This window comes from Choloepus didactylus, chromosome 19 (assembly GCF_015220235.1).
Source record: "Choloepus didactylus isolate mChoDid1 chromosome 19, mChoDid1.pri, whole genome shotgun sequence".
Lineage (NCBI taxonomy): Eukaryota > Metazoa > Chordata > Mammalia > Pilosa > Megalonychidae > Choloepus > Choloepus didactylus.
Window position 1 is genome coordinate 38,212,530 of NC_051325.1, and position 20,368 is coordinate 38,232,897.

General features: G+C 38.7%; 1 protein-coding gene across 6 annotated transcripts in view; it reads left to right on the forward strand.

Annotated features, from left to right (window-relative positions):
* ITCH (itchy E3 ubiquitin protein ligase) overlaps positions 1-7,775 on the forward strand; it is a 168,793-nt gene extending 161,018 nt beyond the window's left edge. For all 6 annotated transcript variants that reach the window (XM_037811041.1, XM_037811038.1, XM_037811036.1 and 3 more), the window contains 2 exons: positions 1,625-1,697; positions 7,128-7,775. In XM_037811041.1, coding sequence (XP_037666969.1) covers positions 1,625-1,697; positions 7,128-7,227 — 173 coding nt within the window. In that variant the 3' untranslated portion in view covers positions 7,228-7,775. The remainder of the gene's footprint in view (positions 1-1,624; positions 1,698-7,127) is intronic.
* Positions 7,776-20,368: the final 12,593 nt, after the last annotated feature.

Below are 20,368 nucleotides of genomic sequence, written 5' to 3' on the forward strand. Positions count from 1 at the left end.
AAAGATTTGGGATTAAGAGAAGAGACACTATTCTGTATTAAGCAGCACTGGAAAATGAAAGAACAGAAGGAAAAAATAGGAAATAATATAATTATATATGATAAGAAAAAGAAGGAAATAACTTAAGTAATAGGTTACTTAGGGATAATTCATCTGCCAAAATAAATTATGGACTGGCAGTGAAGAAAAATTAGAAAAATGAGGTAGCTCTTATTTTAATGTATTAAAGTAATTCCCAGTGTTATGACATAGGTTGGGATAGTGATGATATACATAGAAAATACATCTCCTATCATGAAATTTACTACAGGCCAAGGCCCTCATACTTGAAAAAAAAATGTGGGAGGCCATATCATTTGAGATGTAAGAATAGGAGCATAGGTATAATAGTCTACCAGAAGTCGTGTATAGACCTTCAAGGGTAGTGTTAGAGTAAGAATGAGAAAAACAGGAAACTTAAAAATAAAAAACTTCAGCATATGATTTTTACAACTAGATTTGTTATTCTTCCATAAAATTTTAGAAAGCGTTCCAAGATGATAGCAATATGACAAGTCACCTTCATTTCATGTCTTTTCAGTTTTATTATGATTTGATTCTGAGTCTATAAAAAAATGCAGATTCTTCTCTGTTACATAATAATTAGCACTATTGAACTAAATTCATTTTTAACTATGTGTTTAGAAATGCTATGATACATTGAGTAGAATGTGCAGAGGGAGTAAATTATTTAATCATTTCAAGCTTAATTATTTAATAATTTTAAACTTCTGTCATCATAGTGGCTACCTCCTATTTCAATGAACATTTCACATAACTACTTGTGGAAACAGTTCCATGTTATTAGATAATATAATACTATAAATTTATGTTTTTTTCTGAGTTTAGTTGGGTGGGACAAGAACTTTATGCTGGATGGTCCCACACATTGTAGAACATTTGGTGTTCCAGGTCCCTTCTAATTAAAAAGTTCAGTAGCACTACCAATCAGTGTGGCCACCAGTTAAACAAACAAACACCCCCTGGGGAGCAGTAGTGACCTTTAAAAAACTACCGCTTAAAGAATTACCCTTCACAGCTGTGACCAGCTGAAGGACGATCAAAGGCAGGAATTGGGGAGTGTGTGTGTGTGTGTAGGTATCAGAAAGGGTATGCAAGTCTTATAACCACAGAATACCCAAGTATTGTTAATATTGAATTCCCAGGGATATTTAAAGTTTTAATAATTCTGTATGTAAATAAAGTTGTTGTTTTTTTTTTTATTGTATAAGAGTAAATTGTAGTTTCTCTATTGTGTTTAAAACTAATAAAATTAATCTTTTTATGTGTTCTTAGGATAGCTATTGGTCATAATACTGGGTTATTCTGGCTATGGAATGCTGATAAAACTGCATTTTCTCCTTTTGGGCATACATAAGGCAGTGGTTCTGAAACTTCAGTACTCAATCAGAATCACTAGAAGGTTGTTAAAACACATTGTTGACTCCACCACCAGATTTCCTGAGGTGGGCACAGGATTTGTTATTCTGACAAGTTCCCTGGTAATGCAGATGCTGCTGGACTGGGGACAAAACTTTGAGAACTACTGCATCAACAAACTGTTAATGATTTCCTTATGTTTTAGGGAGCAATGGACCACAGAAATTTTGCATTGAAAAAGTTGGGAAAGAAAATTGGCTGCCCAGAAGTCATACCTGGTAAGTAAAATCAGAAAGAGTAGAGAAAAATAGGCTTTTTCCAGTTATCCTATAGATATTAAAACCTGTTAGAAATTAGAAGTGAAATATTTTCCCCATGGTATTGAATTACTTGAACAGCTTTATTAAGCCATAACTTATATTCCATAAAATGTACCCAATTTAAATGTATAATGCAATGATTTTTAGTAGATTTACAGAGGAGTGCAGCCATCACTGAAATGCACTTTTTTGTGTTTTTTAACTTTTATTTTCAAATAATTTCAAACTTATTTGATAGCTTCAAAAATAATATTTCCATGTAGGGAAATCCAACAAACCCCCAGATACCCAGATCCACCAATTTTAATGTTTTGCCACATTTGCCATATTTTCTACCATCTTTTTATCTAACTTTCTGTTCATCCATCCATCCATTTTCTGAACATTGAGACCAGGTTGCACACACACACTACTTGAACACATGGTACTTCCATGTACATTTCCTATAAACAAGGACATTCACTTATGTAATCACCCTAAGTGCAGTTATCAAATTCAAGAAATTTAATAGTGATATAAAGCTTACATTCTATATTCTAATTTTTTCTTATGTCCCAATAATGTCTTTTTTTTTTAATCTTCATTTTACTGAGATATATTCACAAACCACGCAGTCATACAAAACAAATCGTACGTTCGGTTGTTCACAGTACCATTACACAGTTGTACATTCATCACCTAAATCAATCCCTGACACCTTCATTAGCACACACACAAAAATAACAAGAATAATAAAGTGAAAAAGAGCAATTGAAGTAAAAAAGAACACTGGGTACCTTTGTCTGTTTGTTTGTTTGTTTGTTTCCTTCCCCGAGTTTTCTACTCATCCATCCATAAACTAGACAAAGGGAAGTATGGTCCTTATGGCTTTCCCAATCCCATTGTCACCCCTCATAAGCTACATTTTTATACAATTGTCTTCGAGATTCATGGCTTCTGGGTTGTAGTTTGATAGTTTCAGGTATCCACCACCGGCTACCCCAATTCTTTAGAACCTAAAAAGGGTTGCCTAAATTGTGCGTAAGAGTGCCCACCAGAGTGACCTCTCGGCTCGTTTTGGAATCTCTCTGCCACTGAAGCTTATTTCATTTCCTTTCACATCCCCCTTTTGGTCAAGAAGATGTTCTCCGTCCCACAATGCCAGGTCTACATTCCTCCCCGAGAGTCATATTCCACGTTGCCAGGGAGATTCGCTACCCTGGGTGTCTGATCCCACGTGGGGGGGCGGGGGCAGTGATTTCACCTTTCAAGTTGGCTTAGCTAGAGAGAGAGGGCCACAACTGAGCAACAAAGAGGCATTCCGGAGGAGGCTCTTAGGCACAATTATAGGGAGGCCTAGCCTCTCCTTTACAGCAACCATCTTCCCAAGGGTAAAACCTATGGTAGAGGGCTCAACCCATCAAACCACCAGTCCCCTTTGTCTGTGGTCATGTTAGCAGCCATCGAGGTGGGGTAGGCCAATACCCCTGCATTCTCCACAGGCTTCTCAAGAGGGCACTACCAATGTCTTTTTAAGCCTTTTATCCACCATTCTTGGGTCCCATCCATTATCATGAATTGTATTTAACTGTCATTATCTCTTTAGTTTCTCTTTATATTTACCCATATCATCGTCTTTACCAAAGATCTTTATTTCTTCATGTGGCTTCAGTCCGTTGTCTAGTGTTTTTTCCTTTATCCTGCAGAACTGTCTTAGCATTTCTATAGGGCAGATCTAAAAGTACCTAAGTCCTCAACTTTTGTTTATCAGGGAGTATCTTAATCATTCATTCATTTTTGAAAGACAGTTTTACCAAATACAGAATTCTTGTTTTGCAAGTTTTTTGCTTTCAGTACTTCAAATATGTCTTCCTACTGCCTTCTTGCCTCCGTGGTTTCCAAGAGGAAGCTGGCACTTAATCTTACTAAGGCTCCCTTGTATGTGACACATTGTTTCTCTCTTGCAGCTTATAGAATTCTCCCTTTGTCTTTGACATTTGAGTTTGATTATAACATGGCATGGTGTGGGTCTATTTGGGTTTACCCTGTTTGGAGTTTGCTGAGCATCTTGGATGTGTATATTCATGTCTTTTATTAAATTTCTGAAGTTCTCAGCCATGATTTCTTTGAATATTCTCTCTGCCCCCTTCTCTCTTTTTTCTGCTTCTGGGACTCCCACAATGTATATAGTGGTATGCCTAATGGAGTCCCACAGGCCCCTCAAGCTCTGTTCACTTTTCTTCATTCTTTCCTCCTCTGCTCCTCAAACTGCATGATTTCAGTTGTCTTATCTTCAAGGTCACTGATAATTTCTTCTGTCAGCTCCAATCTGCTGTTGAACCCCTCTAGAGAATTTTTAATTCTCTTTTACTGTGGTCTTCAGTTCTGTTAGGTTGCTTTCCATAATTTTCATCTCTCTACTAGTATTCTTTTTGTGTTCACCTCTCATTTTCCAGATTTCCTTTAATTCTTTGCCCATGTTTTCCTTTAGATCTATTAGTATATTTAGGACCTTTTTTCTTTTTCTTTTTTTTTTAAAGTCTTGGCCTGGAATGTTCCAGGTCTGATCCTCCTCTTTGATGGTTTCCTCCTTTGCCTGTGCCATCACTTCCTGTTTCTTTGAATGCTTTGTAATCATTGTTGAAATCTGGACTTTCTGATATTTTCGTGTGTTTTTGCTGGAATTTTGACTTTGAGGCATCTGTTCCTTGAGTTTGTATCCATGTTTCCACTTAGTATTATGAGAAAGCTTTCCTTGAATGCCAGAAAGTGACGGTCGAAGGGAACACTCCTCTGACAAGGGGCAGATCAGCAAAGATAGGAAAAGTGTCAGAGTCAAGGCCAGCAGGCAGTCAGCAGCCATCTTCGCGATCAAAGATCAGTACCCCTCCCTCCCCAACTCGGGGGAAGGAATGGTGCTGGAAACCGCAGGAGAAGGAAAAGGGGCACATTCTCCCCAAACCACGAATGTCTGGAGGGCAGGCATTTCCTGGACCGAGGCGCAAAGGGCACTGGAAGCAGCGAGCACAAAAGCCAGAGTGGGGGAAGAGGTGGCGGCCAGCAGACTCTGTAGTGCATGTTGGCTGTTCAGCGTCGTGCCTGCCTCGCCTCAGACGCGATCAAGGGCAACTTTGGAAACAGACCACAGCGAGCCCGCCTGCTCTCATGCTCTATTGCAGTGCACTTTTAGAGCATCTCCATTACCCCAGAACGACCCCTTGTGCCCATTTGCAGTCGATCCTTATCCTGTGTGGTATTTAGAAAACTTAACTTTTTTACAAAGGGGGAGAAATTGAAGTTTGATAGTTACAGGGAGAACTGCTTTCTAGAATGAGAACCAGAACAATATTTGTTTTTCTGTATCTGGCTTATTTCACTTATGTTTTCAAGGTTCATCCATGTTTTAACTTATATCAGAACTTCAGTCTTTTTATGGCTGAGTAATATTCCATTGAATGTATATACCACCTCTTTTTTTAATCGAGTCTTCTGTTGATAGATACTTCGGTTGTTTCCACCTTTTGGCCATTATGAATAATGCTGTTATGAACATTAGTATACAAATATCTGCTTGAGTCCCTGTTTTTAATTCTTTGGGGTATATTTTTAGGAGTAGAATTGCTGGGTGTAATGGTAGTTCTATGTTTAACTTTTTGAGGGATTACCTCACTGCCCCCATCCCCAGCAGCTGCATTATTTTACATTCCCACCAACAGTGTATGAGGGTTTCGATTTCTCCATATGCTTGCCAACACTTATTGTCCTTTTTAAAAATTAGAGCCATCCTAGTAGGTGTGAAGAGGAATTTCATTTTTTTTTCCACTTCTTATTGTAGTAACATACATACAACTCAAAATTTCCCATTTTAGAAACCACTTTCAAGACTACAATTCAGTGGTATTAATTATATGTACAATATTGTGCTACCATCACCAACATCCATTACCAAAGGTTTTTCATCACCTCAAATTCTCTTTACCCGTTAAGCAATAATTCTCTGTCCCATCCTCCCCTCCCCTTCCTAGGCCCCTGATAACCTGTAATGTCTTTCTGTCTCTATGGTTTTGCTTATCATTGATACCTTACATAAGTGAGAGCATATGTGTTTCCTTTTGTATCTGGCTTATTTCACTCAACATTATATCTCTGAGGTTCTTCCATATAATAACATGTATCAGAGCCTCATTTCTTTTTGTGGCTGAATAATATTCCGTTGTATACATATGCCACATTTTTTTTATCCATTCGTTTATTGTTGGCCACTTGGTTTGCTTCCACCTTTGGATATTGTGAATAATGCTTCTATGAACATTGGTGTACAAATATCTGTTCATGTTCCTGTTTTCAGTTCTAGAAGTGGTGTTGCTGGGTCATATGGTAATTCTGTGTTCAACTTTTGAGGGACCGCCGAACTGGTTTCCATGATGGCTCATTGTGCTTTTGATTAGCATTTCTCTCATAAGTAATGTGATCTTGAGCATCTTTTCATGTGCTTATCTATCATGTGTATACATTCTTCAAAGAAATGTGTATTCTGCTCCTTTACCCATTTTTTAATTGGGTTGTTTGTCTTTTTGTTATTGAGTTGTATGATTTTTGTATATTGTTCTTTTATACATGTGTTTTGATTTGACCTTTTTTTGTTCCTTGCTTTTTTCAAACTTGGAACAGTGTGCTATATTCTAATTATACTTTTGTATAATTGAAAACCAGCCTTATAACTTTGTCCCACTCCATGTTTTTCATTTGCAATAGCTAACAAAAGTCATAATTGTAAATTTATTTTCCATTTGTGGTTAGCATTATTTCTTTTATCATCAGACATTTGCTTAGCCTTTATCCTAAAAATATAGCAAAGAGCCAAAGCTTTGGGGCAGATTTATTATCTGTTACCTTGTGAAGGTGATATATGGCCCCAAATTAAAAGATTCCCTTAAAAGCTCACATATAAAAGTAGAACAGGGAACTCCAGTAGGAGAAGACTATTAGAACAGAAAATCATTTCTTACTCTTAAGGTAGTATTCTTAAAACCTTTTGGTAAGAGATTTAATAACCCCCAGAGCGTAAGCTATTTATTATCTGATTATTTATAGAAAATTTGCCAACCCCTGATCTTGTTAGGGAGAGGGAGGTTATGGAGAGGGCTAACATTCTATTAAGTACCTGCTGAGCACTAGATATTGTGCTTGTTTCTTCTTCACTCTGCCCTGAGAGGTAGGTATTGGTTTTCCCACTTTACCAAAAAAGAAACTGAGAGTTGGAAATATTAAAGCACTTGCTTCAAAGCCCAGTGACAGAACTTAGATTTGAAAAGTTTTGCCCAACCTTAAAACCGTGTTGCTGTACTACACTGCCTATATGCTTCCTTGTACATTTCCTTTTCTCAAGCTAACACTTCCTATTTTTAGTTTCAACCGCTTGGACCTGCCACCCTACAAGAGCTATGAGCAACTAAAAGAGAAGCTGTTGTTTGCCATTGAAGAAACAGAAGGATTTGGACAAGAATAACTTCTGAGAATTTGCACCACCGAAGATCAAGAATTCATTTGCAATGTTTGTCCTATTTCTTCTATGCCTGTTGCACATCTTGTTGTAAATTGGACTGTGGCTGTTTAGAGAGTTATCTGTGTGTGAGTAAATTAATGTTATCATTGAGATTTATCTCCCAGTGATTCTGGATTTCACTCAACATTTCCAGAAATGAGATCTGTAAATGACTAGTTAAAACCTTACTTAACTTGAGATTTAACACAGCAATGAAATCTGCTTTGTCTTATTCCACTAGATTATTTCCTTAACAACAATTTTGTATACGTCTTACTTGGGAGTAGGTTTATTTCTTTTAGAGATTCTGCAGATATACAGGGAAGAACCTTGGTAACTGCAATATGCAAGATCTTCATACTGAGCCTCTTGGTAAGAGGTATTTGTTAAAAGTGCAAGCTTAGCCCAGTTTCTGGGGACCATGAGCAGACTTCTGGCTTGTGCTCTTCCTCTCACTTCAGCCTTGGCCTGACTGTTGTTTTTCCTCTCTGGAGCATGAATCCATGCATCACATCATTTTTTTTTTTTTTTTTTTTTTTTTTTTTTTTTTTTTTAAATCATCATTTTATTGAGATATATTCACATACCACGCAGTCATACAAAACAAATTGTACTTTCGATTGTTTACAGTACCATTACATAGTTGTACATTCATCACCTAAATCAATCCCTGACACCTTCATTAGCACACACACAAAAATAACAAGAATAATAATTAGAGTGAAAAAGAGCAAATGAAGTAAAAAAGAACACTGGGTACCTTTGTCTGTCTGTTTCCCTCCCCTACTTTTCTACACATCCATCCATAAACTAGACAAAGTGGTGTTTGGTCCTTATGGCTTTCCCAATCCCATTGTCACCCCCTCATAAGCTACATTTTTATACAACTGTCTTCGAGATTCATGGGTTCTGGGTTGTAGTTTGATAGTTTCAGGTATCCACCACCAGCTACCCCAATTCTTTAGAACCTAAAAAGGGTTGTCTAAAGTGTGCATAAGAGTGCCCACCAGAGTGACCTCTCGGCTCCTTTTGGAATCTCTCTGCCACTGAAGCTTATTTCATTTCCTTTCACATCCCCCTTTTGGTCAAGAAGATGTTCTCCGTCCCACGGTGCCAGGTCTACATTCCTCCCTGGGAGTCATATTCCACGTTGCCAGGGAGATTCACTTCCCTGGGTGTCTGATCCCACGTAGGGGGGAGGGCAGTGATTTCACCTTTCAAGTTGGCTTAGCCAGAGAGAGAGGGCCACATCTGAGCAACAAAGAGGCACTCAGGAGGAGACTCTTAGGCACAAATACAGGGAGGCCTAGCCTCTCCTTTGCAGCAACCGTCTTCCCAAGGGTAAAACTTATGGTAGAGGGCTCAACCCATCAAACCACCAGTCCCCTATGTCTGTGGTCATGTTAGCAACCATGGAGGTGGGGTAGGCGAATACCCCTGCATTCTCCACAGGCTCCTCAAGGGGGCACTACATCTTTTTTTTTTTTTTTTTTTCCCCTTTTTTGTCTTTTTTCTTTTTTTTTTTTTTTTTTTTTTTTTTTTTTTTTTTTAACTTTCCCTTCTTTTTTCAAATCACCTGTATGAAAAAAAAAGTTAAAAAGAAAACAAACATACAATAAAAGAGCATTTCAAAGAGACCATAGCAAGGGAGTAAGAAAAAGACAACTAACCTAAGATAACTGCTTAACTTCCAACATGTTCCTACTTTACCCCAAGAAAGTTACATAATATAGCAACATTTCAGTGAACTTGTTCCTACTACAACCATCAGAAATTAACAGACCATAGTCATTTCTGGGCATCCCCAGAACGTTAAATAGCTTATCTGTTCTTCCTGGATTATTGTTCCCCCTTCCTTAATTGCTCTCTACTGCTAGTTCCCCTACATTCTACATTATAAACCATTTGTTTTACATTTTTCAAAGTTCACATTAGTGGTAGCATATAATATTTCTCTTTTTGTGCCTGGCTTATTTCGCTCAGCATTATGTCTTCAAGGTTCATCCATGTTGTCATATGTTTCACCAGATCGTTCCTTCTTACTGCCGCGTAGTATTCCATCGTGTGTATATACCACATTTTATTTATCCACTCATCTGTTGAAGGACATTTGGGTTGTTTCCATCTCTTGGCAATTGTGAATAATGCTGCTATGAACATTGGCGTGCAGATATCTGTTCGTGTCACTGCTTTCCGATCTTCCGGGTATATACCGAGGAGTGCAATCGCTGGATCGAATGGTAGCTCTATATCTAGTTTTCTAAGGAACTGCCAGACTGACTTCCAGAGTGGCTGAACCATTATACAGTCCCACCAACAATGAATAAGAGTTCCAATTTCTCCGCATCCCCTCCAGCATTTGTAGTTTCCTGTTTGTTTAATGGCAGCCATTCTAACCGGTGTTAGATGGTATCTCATTGTGGTCTTAATTTGCATCTCTCTAATAGCTAGTGAAGCTGAACATTTTTTCATGTGTTTCTTGGTCATTTGTATTTCCTCTTCAGAGAACTGTCTTTTCATATCTTTTGCCCATTTTATAATTGGGCTGTCTGTACTATTGTCATTGAGTTGTAGGATTTCTTTGTATATGCAAGATATCAGTCTTTTGTCAGATACATGGTTTCCAAAAATTTTTTCCCATTGAGTTGGCTGCCTCTTTACCTTTTTGAGAAATTCCTTTGAGGTGCAGAAACTTCTAAGCTTGAGGAGTTCCCATTTATCTATTTTCTCTTTTGTTGCTTGTGCTTTGGGTGTAAAGTCTAGGAAGTGGCCTCCTAATACAAGGTCTTGAAGATGTTTTCCTACATTATCTTCTAGGAGTTTTATGGTACTTTCTTTTATATTGAGATCTTTGGTCCATTTTGAGTTAATTTTTGTGTAGGGGGTGAGGTAGGGGTCCTCTTTCATTCTTTTGGATATGGATATCCAACTCTCCCAGCCCCATTTGTTGAAAAGACCATTATGGCTCAGTTCGGTGACTTTGGGGGGCCTTATCAAAGATCAGTCGGCCATAGATCTGAGGGTCTATCTCTGAATTCTCAATTCGATTCCATTGATCTATATGTCTATCTTTGTGCCAGTACCATGCTGTCTTGGCAACTGTGGCTTTATAATAAGCTTCAAAGTCAGGGAGTGTAAGTCCTCCCACTTCGTTTTTCTTTTTTAGAGTGTCTTTAGCAATTCGAGGCATCTTCCCTTTCCAAATAAATTTGATAACTAGCTTTTCCAAGTCTGCAAAGTAGGTTGTTGGGATTTTGATTGGGATTGCATTGAATCTGTAGATGAGTTTGGGTAGAATTGACATCTTAATGACATTTAGCCTTCCTATCCATGAACATGGAATATTTTTCCATCTTTTAAGGTCCCCTTCTATTTCTTTTAGTAGAGTTATGTAGTTTTCTTTGTATAGGTCTTTTACATCTTTCGTTAAGTTGATTCCTAGGTACTTGATTTTTTTAGTTGCAATTGAAAATGGTATCTTTTTCTTGAGTGTTTCTTCAGTTTGTTCATTTCTAGCATATAGAAACATTACTGACTTATGTGCATTAATCTTGTATCCCGCTACTTTGCTAAATTTGTTTATTAGCTCTAGTAGGTGTATCGTTGATTTCTCAGGGTTTTCTAGATATAAGATCATATCATCTGCAAACAATGACAGTTTTACTTCTTCTTTTCCAATTTGGATGCCTTTTATTTCTTTGTCTTGCCGGATTGCCCTGGCTAGCACTTCCAGCACAATGTTGAATAACAGTGGTGACAGCGGGCATCCTTGTCTTGTTCCTGATCTTAGAGGGAAGGCTTTCAGTCTCTCACCATTGAGTACTATGCTGGCTGTGGGTTTTTCATATATGCTCTTTATCATGTTGAGGAAGTTTCCTTCAATTCCTACCTTTTGAAGTGTTTTTATCAAAAAGGGATGTTGGATTTTGTCAAATGCTTTTTCAGCATCTATTGAGATGATCAATTGATTTTTCCCTTTCGAGTTTTTAATGTGTTGTAATACATTGATTGTTTTTCTGATGTTGAACCATCCTTGCATGCCTGGAATGAACCCCACTTGGTCATGGTGTATGATTTTTTTAATGTGTCTTTGGATTCGATTTGCAAGTATTTTGTTGAGGATTTTTGCATCTATATTCATTAGGGAGATTGGCCGGTAGTTTTCCTTTTTTGTAGCATCTTTGCCTGGTTTTGGTATTAGATTGATGTTAGCTTCATAAAATGAGTTAGGTAGTGTTCCATTTTTTTCAATGTTTTGAAAGAGTTTGAGTAAGATTGGTGTCAGTTCTTTCTGGAAAGTTTGGTAGAATTCCCCTGTGAAGCCATCTGGCCCTGGGCATTTATTTGTGGGAAGATTTTTGATGACTGATTGGATCTCTTTGCTTGTGATGGGTTGGTTGAGGTCTTCTATTTCTTCTCTGGTCAGTCTAGGTTGTTCATATGTTTCCAGGAAATTGTCCATTTCTTCTACATTATCCAGTTTGTTGCCATACAGTTGTTCATAATATCCTCTTATAATTTTTTTAATTTCTTCAGGATCTGCAGTTATGTCACCTTTTTCATTCATTATTTTGTTTATATGGGTCTTCTCTCTTTTTGATTTTGTCAGTCTAGCTAGGGGCTTGTCAATCTTGTTGATCTTCTCAAAGAACCAACTTTTGGTGATATTTATCCTTTCTATTGTTTTTTGTTCTCTATGTCATTTATTTCTGCTTTAATCCTTGTTATTTCTTTTCTTCTACTTGGTTTAGGATTGGTTTGCTGTTCATTTTCTAGCTTCTTCAGTTGATCCATTAGTTCTTTGATTTTGGCTCTTTCTTCCTTTTTAATATATGCGTTTAGTGCTATAAATTTCCCCCTTAGCACTGCTTTTGCTGCATCCCATAGGTTTTGGTATGTTGTGTTCTCATTTTCATTCGTCTCTATATATTTAGCAATTTCTCTTGCTATTTCTTCTTTAACCCACTGATTGTTTAGGAGTGTGTTGTTTAACCTCCAGGTATTTGTGAATTTTCTAAGTCTCTGATGGTTATTGACTTCTAATTGTATTCCATTGTGGTCAGAGAATGTGCTTTGAATGATTTCAATCTTTTTAAATTTATTGAGGCTTGTTTTATGTCCCAGCATATGATCTATTCTGGAGAAAGTTCCGTGAGCACTAGAAAAGTATGTGTATCCTGGTGATTTGGGATGTAATGTCCTGTAGATGTCTGTTAAATCTAATTCATTTATCAGATTGTTTAGGTTTTCAATTTCCTTATTGGTCTTCTGTCTGGTTGATCTATCTATAGGAGAGAGTGATGTGTTGAAGTCTCCCACAATTATTGTGGAAACATCAATTGCTTCCTTTAGTTTTGCCAATGTTTCTCTCATGTATTTTGTGGCACCTTGATTGGGTGCATAGACATTTACGATTGTTATTTCTTCTTGCTGAATTGCCCCTTTTATTAGTATGTAGTGGCCTTCTTTGTCTCTCAAAACATCCCTGCATTTGAAGTCTATTTTATCTGAGATTAATATTGCTACACCTGCTTTCTTTTGGCTGTAGCTTGCATGGAATATTTTTTTCCATCCTTTCACTTTCAATTTCTTTGTGTCCCTGTGTCTAAGATGAGTCTCTTGTATGCAACATATTGATGGTTCATTTTTTTTGATCCATTCTGCGAATCTATATCTTTTAATTGGGGAGTTTAATCCATTTACATTCAACGTTAAAACCGTGAAGGCATTTCTTGAATCGGCCATCTTATCCTTTGGATTATGTTTGCCATATTTTTCCCTCTCTCTATTAATATCCTTTATTGTACCCATACCGAATCTCTTTAGTACTGAACCTTTCTCCAAGTCTCTCTGTCCTGTCTTTGTTTCTCTGTCTGTAGGGCTCCCTTTAGTATCTCCAGTAGGGCAGGTCTCTTGTTAGCAAATTCTCTCAGCATTTCTTTGTCTGTGAAAAATTTAAGCTCTCCTTCAAATTTGAGGGAGAGCTTTGCTGGATAAAGTATTCTTGGCTGGAAATTCCTCTCTCTCAGAATTTTAAATATATCGTGCCATTGCCTTCTCGCCTCCATGGTGGCTGCTGAGTAGTCACTACTTAGTCTTATGCTGTTTCCTTTGTATGTGGTGAATTGCTTTTCTCTTGCTGCTTTCAGAACTTGCTCCTTCTCTTCTATGTTTGACAGTGTGATCAGTATATGTCTCGGAGTGGGTTTTTTTTGGATTTATTCTATTTGGAGTTCGCTGAGCATTTATGATTTGTGTATTTATGTTGTTTAGAAGATTTGGGAAGTTTTCCCCAACAATTTCTTTGAATACTCTTCCTAGACCTTTACCCTTTTCTTCCCCTTCTGGGACACCAATGAGTCTTATATTCGGACGCTTCATATTATCTATCATATCCCTGAGGTCCATTTCGAGTTTTTCAATTTTTTTCCCCATTCTTTCTTTTATGCTTTCATTTTCCATTCTGTCATCTTCCAGGTCACTGATTCGTTGTTCAACTTCCTCTAGTCTTGTACTATGAGTGTCCAGAATCTTTTTAATTTGGTCAACAGTTTCTTTAATTTCCATAAGATCATCCATTTTTTTATTTAGTCTTGCAATGTCTTCTTTATGCTCTTCTAGGGTCTTCTTGATTTCCTTCATATCCCGTACTAGGGTCTCATTGTTCATCTTTAGTTCTTTGAGTAGCTGCTCTAGGTGTGTCTCTTCTGGTCTTTTGATTTGGGTGCTTGGGCTTGGGTTATCCATATCGTCTGGTTTTTTCATATGCTTTATAATTTTCTGTTGTTTTTGGCCTCGTGGCATTTGCTGTCCTTGATAGGGTTCTTTTAGGGTTTGTAGACCAGTTGAAGTCCTTATCTCTAATTTATCAGATCTACAGCTTCGTGGAGTACACTTTCTCTAACTAACCAGCAGGTGGCGTCCACGAGCCACCTGTTCTCCACAAGCCAGATCTCCCCTGCTTAGCCTTTTTGGTGAGTGGGGGAGTGAGTCTTGTGGGGCCCAATTGGTGTCCCAAGCTTGCGTGTGTAGTTGGTGTTGCCTGCCCTATATGTGGGGCGTGTTTCTGGGCAGTCGGGGAGGGGGGGTGGCCCTAACAATCAAATCTCCCTGATGATCCTAGAGTTTTAAAGCTACTGCAATAGTCTAATCCTTCAGTTCAGTCCTGCCACAGTTTGTCTCTGCCACTGACCCACAAGTCTTTGGTATTGGCGTATGGCTCCTGAGATTTGCAAGTGGGCCCCTCTTCCAGGCTGTGCACCCCGGGTCCTCTGTTGAGGGATGACTGTGCTATGTCACAGGTGAGTGCCGTCCCCCCAGGGCAGTTCTGGGCTGCTGGGCTGTGTTGGGAGGCTCCCAGTCTGCTCAAATGATGGCTGAATGGGGCTCTGTTAATTCACACTGCTCCCCCTTCCCAGCTCTGGGACATTCAGCTGAGGTTGCAGGGAAGGCTAATGTCCACGCCCAGTTTTGTGGTGTGTGCCTGTTATTTGAAGCACTTCCGTCACACTGGGTTGTCTGGGGCAGCTCTGGGCTATGGGGCTGGCGATGGGCAGGAGTGTTTCCTGTCCACCAGGATGGTGGCTGTGAGCGGACACCCCCCTTTTCTTGGGAAGTTGTGTTGTTTAGTGAATTTTCTCAGCCACTGGATTATTGCCTTTTGTCTCAGAGCTCTCTTATTTCTGCTCTTGACTTGACGTGCCCAAATTTCAATTCTTTGAAGCTTTCTGTATTGAGCTTCTTAGAGTAATTGTTTTAGGAAAAGCAAAAAGGATTTAAAAAAAAAAAAAAAAAAAAAAAAAAAAAAAAAGGCCCTCCTCAGAGATCTAATGGGTTATTGAAATGCTAATAGACAAAGCAACCAGGGCCATTAAGGAAAGGTGCCCTGGGCAGAGAGATCAGCCTTGCTTCGGGATTTGCATATGCGCCTCAAGGCCTGATCTCCGCCCTTCCCCTTTCTGTGTTCACCAGAACTCCAAAAATCCTCTGCTTTTACTTTGGAGCTTCTCGTGTTGTTTTCCTTCTATGCCCGTCTCCTCTCTGCTGGGCTGGCTGCTCTCAGAGTCTCTGGTGTCTGGCCTCAGTCTATCTATGGTTGGAGTTTGAATCAGTAGAATGAGTTTCCGATGAGAGCAGCCACTGCAATTCTCCCTTCTCCTTCCTGGAGCTGACAGCCCCTCCTCCCCCGGGACTGAGCCTGGCAGGGAGGGGCGCGGGTCCCCTGGCCGCAAAAACTTACAGATTTCGGTGATCTCAGCAGTTCCACGTTTTCATGAGTGTTGTATGAAGTATGCCCAAAGACAGATTGCTCTGTGGTGTCCAGTCCACGCAGTTCCTGGCTTTTTACCTACTTTCCTGGAGGAGTAACTAAAACATACAGCTCACCAGTCTGCCATCTTGCCCCGCCCCCCATCACATCATTTTGATGTTATCCCTGGAAGTGATGTAGGACTCTTGCATCTCTGTACAAAGTAGCTTTGTCAATTTGAATTCAGGGAGAACTCGGTCCCAGCCTGCAAATGACTTCATACCTCTCCTCATTTGGAAGTTTTGATAATTTTAATTGCCTTGCAAATACTAAACTTTACAAACAATATTAACACTGTGGTTCCTTTACTGTTTATAAAAGTTAACCTAGAATTGGAATTAATTTATTTGAATTCATCTGAGGTCATCATTGAAGATTTTTTTTGTATGGGAATAGACTACATCTTTATAATCTTACTGTAATCCAGCAACTTCAGTTATATTTAATTACTGCCAAGGAGTTCAAGTTGTAACCTGAGTGCTTTCTAGTATATACAGAATCAATGAAACATTCTCTGAAATTATATTTTCATTTTGAAGGGAGAACTGTGGTACTAGATAAAATGAAGGAAGATACCATTTAGTAACCACAGAAATTGTGTGAATTAAAAATCTTCAGATTTATCATTTCTCTGACATATGTCAGAATAGTCATTTCTGTTCTTTACATTGTTCTGAATTGGATTAACATCCCTCATCTGCCATGTTCTTTTCTCTCTTGAAAATTTAGCAGATTTTCTTTTTTTTTCTTCTCATTACTATTTAAGTTTAGTTTGCTTTAGTAACTGATTAATGCACTTTGAACTTCTCTGTAGTTAATTTCTTTTACCTTGGCCTAGCTTAGACTTGGTCAAGATGGCTGCTGTCTAAGATTTGATCGTATGGGCAATGGGATGAAGCATAAGCCAGCTGAGTCCTTGTCATATCTGAACCCCGGGGACAGCCTTATAGCTCACAGAACTGGGACTCTGGCTGGTTTCAGGAGCATAGCATGCACAAGTAGCATTGAGCCAAGAGTAAGCAGAGAGTAACAAATGCCTGTTCCATATGAAAAGAAAACGGTGTGTTTTGTTGTTTTGTTGTTGTTGTTTTGCTTTTTTTTTTTTGCCCCTATTTAATTCCTGAAACAAGAAAAACATTTTTTAACTTGTGTATTCTGACACTGCCTCAGAAAGCAGAGACTTACATGAGTGAAAGGGAAAGGGTTCATCTGGAGATTGTCAGTGGAAAGGAGGAGATTAGGCTCTTTCCAACCCTATCTTTAATTTTTTATTCCATTTACCCTACAAAATGTAGTGTGGTCTCCAGAACCTCTCTTTGTTTGCAAAGTAGGGACTCTGCCTTTTTGCTGGTAGGGAGAAAAAAATGCTATTGCTTTGTCTTACAGAGCGAATGTCTGCCAACTACCCATTCATTATACAAGTCTAAACTTTGCTAATATATGGCTATGGAGATTAAGCCTTCTACATAAAGACTTCCTGTTGAGGTGGATTCTCATATTGAAATATAGTTACCTACAATATTTACAAGAGATTTATGAGGTTAAATTAAGAGATGTTGTAAGAAAGTAGACTTTTTTTGTTGTTCTACATAATGCTTCATAATTCATTTAGGGACCTAGAAATATTGTGTGAAAATGTATAAATATCACCCAAAAGGCTTTCTGCCCTATATTTTTAAAATACAGAATAGTTATATTTGAAGTAGCCCTGGCTCTAGTTCTATAGGGCTTGGCTATTTAATATTTTTATGGAAGAAACGTTTAGTCCTGGAAAAGGTAAATGCTTGTATATATTTTTGCAGTCTGGGATCTCCCTTACTCCATTTCTTCCTCTAATTTAAGTGGCCACCTGTATATGTCTTCCCTGCTGTGTTAGAAAAATGGGGGCTGGCTATCCCAAGAATCAGAGGTTATATAAAAATACTACAAGTAGACAGCAGACATAAATAATCTACCAAATGCTAACTTAAATTTTGGTCCAAACTGAACATTTGGAAATAGATTTATTTTAAGTGTTTAATTAGAGCGATTTCTTAAATCTGAACTAAATTGCTTTTAGAGTCCTTTTTCTTTTTAAGCATTGTAAATGCTAATAAATCCTGTTAATTTTTTTTACTGCATGTTATGTTGAAATAAAAACAAAGTAAAATATGCAATTGCCTTATTCTTCTACTCTTTTGGGGGTTGGGGAAGGCAGCATTCCACAGCTTGGATCAGGGGAAGAGGACCTCACTCATTTTGTCACATGGAGTGGTTTAAAACTGATCCAGCAGCCCATAATAATGAATTCCTGTTCTTTCATTTATGATCTTCTGTCAGTCTGCAGAAGAATCTAATTTCATACAACTTACAATAACCATTTAAAATTCAGATGCTAATTTTTCATCAACAGATTGATATACCAATGTAAGTTCATCAGAAATTTTAGTGACGCATGACCCAAATGCCCACAAAGGTCTCATCCTAACTAAACTATTTCAGTCAAGCCCATTTTTTACACCTGGTTAGCAATCCGAAATGTTATCAGAGGCAACTCATGGGTGTCTGTGTGAACACAGGAATTAGACTTGTATATACTTATATCCCTCCTTCCTTCTAAACACCTTTATGGTTAACTACTTCTATTTAGTAGTTGTTGGTATCTCCAGCCCCCTCCTTTTTATTTTTTTCTTTAGAGTTTGCAAAATTGTTTGTATATATGTTTTCATTAACTAAACAGGAAATGCTAGCACTGGATTGTATAATACTGAATTGAAGTTCCTTTGTTTCCTTGAACTGTAATTTTAAATACTCAGGTAACCCAACAAATATTACAGGAGTCAAGTGCTTTTATAAAGTTCCTTAAGGGGCTGCGTCATTTGTGTTTCCTTAAAAGATGTAAGATTATGTTAATAATTAAACTCTTTTGGTCCCTCATTTGCACACTTTTTTTGTTAGTCTTGGTTAAGAATGTATTCCCCACCTGCAGAGAAGCCTTCCTTGTGACTGGTCCTATAGATTCCTGACTCTGCTTTTATAAGTGAGCAGGTTACAACCTGTGTTATAGAGTGGTAGAAAAATAACTACAAAGACTTCAGGTGATACTAGATTTGGCTCCTGTGTTCAAGAAAACCAAGATGAAGACTTCTGCAGGGTCAGCGACAAACATTAGGTCCTCCATCTGAAATGCTTATCTAAGACAACTGAAAATGTTCTAAGACGGGACCCTAGCCATGGTGCTGGGTAAAGAATCATCAGCTAGCTACCAAAACTGACCATTCTCAACAAGGTAGCCTGCTCACTAGTTTCAGTAGATCCTTTTCTCATTAGGGATGCCAGATGATCACAATCCCGTTGAAAAACTGAACTGGTGGAGAAAGACTAAAGGCAGTAGAATTTTTTAATATGCTGATTTAACAGTGATCAGAGGACAAATTGCAGGTCCCTCCCAGGTACTGAAGAATAGACCCTATCTTGTCCCAAACAGCTGGAAGGCTCTAGTTTCTGTGTGGCTTAGGAAAAGGGGAAACATACGCCCTCTCAGTGGAGGAAATCTCCCATGGGAAAATAAGTAGCTTTTCTTACTGACCATTTGGCTCTCCGGCCTGCAGTGGCACACAAAGCGTCAAAACTGAGACTCAGGTGTGGCTGGCTGGCTGTTCTCTGAACGTTGAAGAGTGTCTCATATTGTATAACTCCAGAGCAGAAACTGCTGTCACTCCCAGCCCATTTCCCTTTTCAGTTGTCAATCCTTATGTGTCTATTTAGGAGCAAGGGCTCCTTTGTGGCCAGGATATTGCGGGGGGAGGTGGGGGGTTGTTCAGGGTAATCGTCCTGGTTGACAAGAAGAGGGGGGTCTTCAGCAAAGACCCCAGAAGAACAATGTTGCTCCCTTATAAACATGTTCCTGCTAAGCAAAATGTCTGTGGGAAAGAGAATTTCCTCAAAGCACTCCACAGAGAAAACCTTGAGAATTTGCAGTCATACCTACAGATCACTGAAAACAGCCATACTGTTTTTATTCCTCATTTCTAATTTCAGACCTACTCTTCTGTTCATCTTCCCCATCCTAACAATCAATACCACACTGTATTTACTTTATCCCAGGACAACTGCCAACATTTGTTACTTGCTATATGCCAAATACTGCTAGATATGCTACATTTACTGTCCTTTAGTCCTCCCAGCCACTCTCAGAGAGGAATGACTATGTTTTACAGATGAGAAAATAGTCTCAAAGTGATTAATTTGCCAAAGTTTCCACAGCTATTAAGTGACAAGTGTGCAAATTGGAATCCAAGACTGACTCCAAAGCCTGTTGGCTTAATCATTTTGCTGTATTGTTGCTAACAAATCACAACCCTGGGAGTCTTCCACATCCAGTTAAGCACCTCATCGAATTGGTCTCCAAAACCTGTCAAATCTATCTCCAAAATTTCTTTTTTATTTCTTCTCTCAGAGCTGCCCCCATTGTCACAGCCTGTAAGCCCTCATCCCTAATGTTGGTTGAACATAGCAGCTTCCTGTCCTCATCGTTTCCATTCTCCCCTCTCCAGTCCAGCCTAGGTGCTTCCTCAAAGTGATCTCTGGAAAACCTCAGCCTCAACGCCTCTCCACTGCTTAAAATCTTACCATGATTCCTCCATCACCACAGACTAAACCCCTATGCCTGCCACTCAAGGAGAACTTTATCACCAGCTCCTTCATCCTCGTCTGGCTCCTCGTCTGGCTCCCCATCTGGCTCCAAACTATTGGCCATTCTCTTTTTTGCTTCTGTCTAGGATTGTGATCTTATTAAATACTTTTACCTCTCTCAGT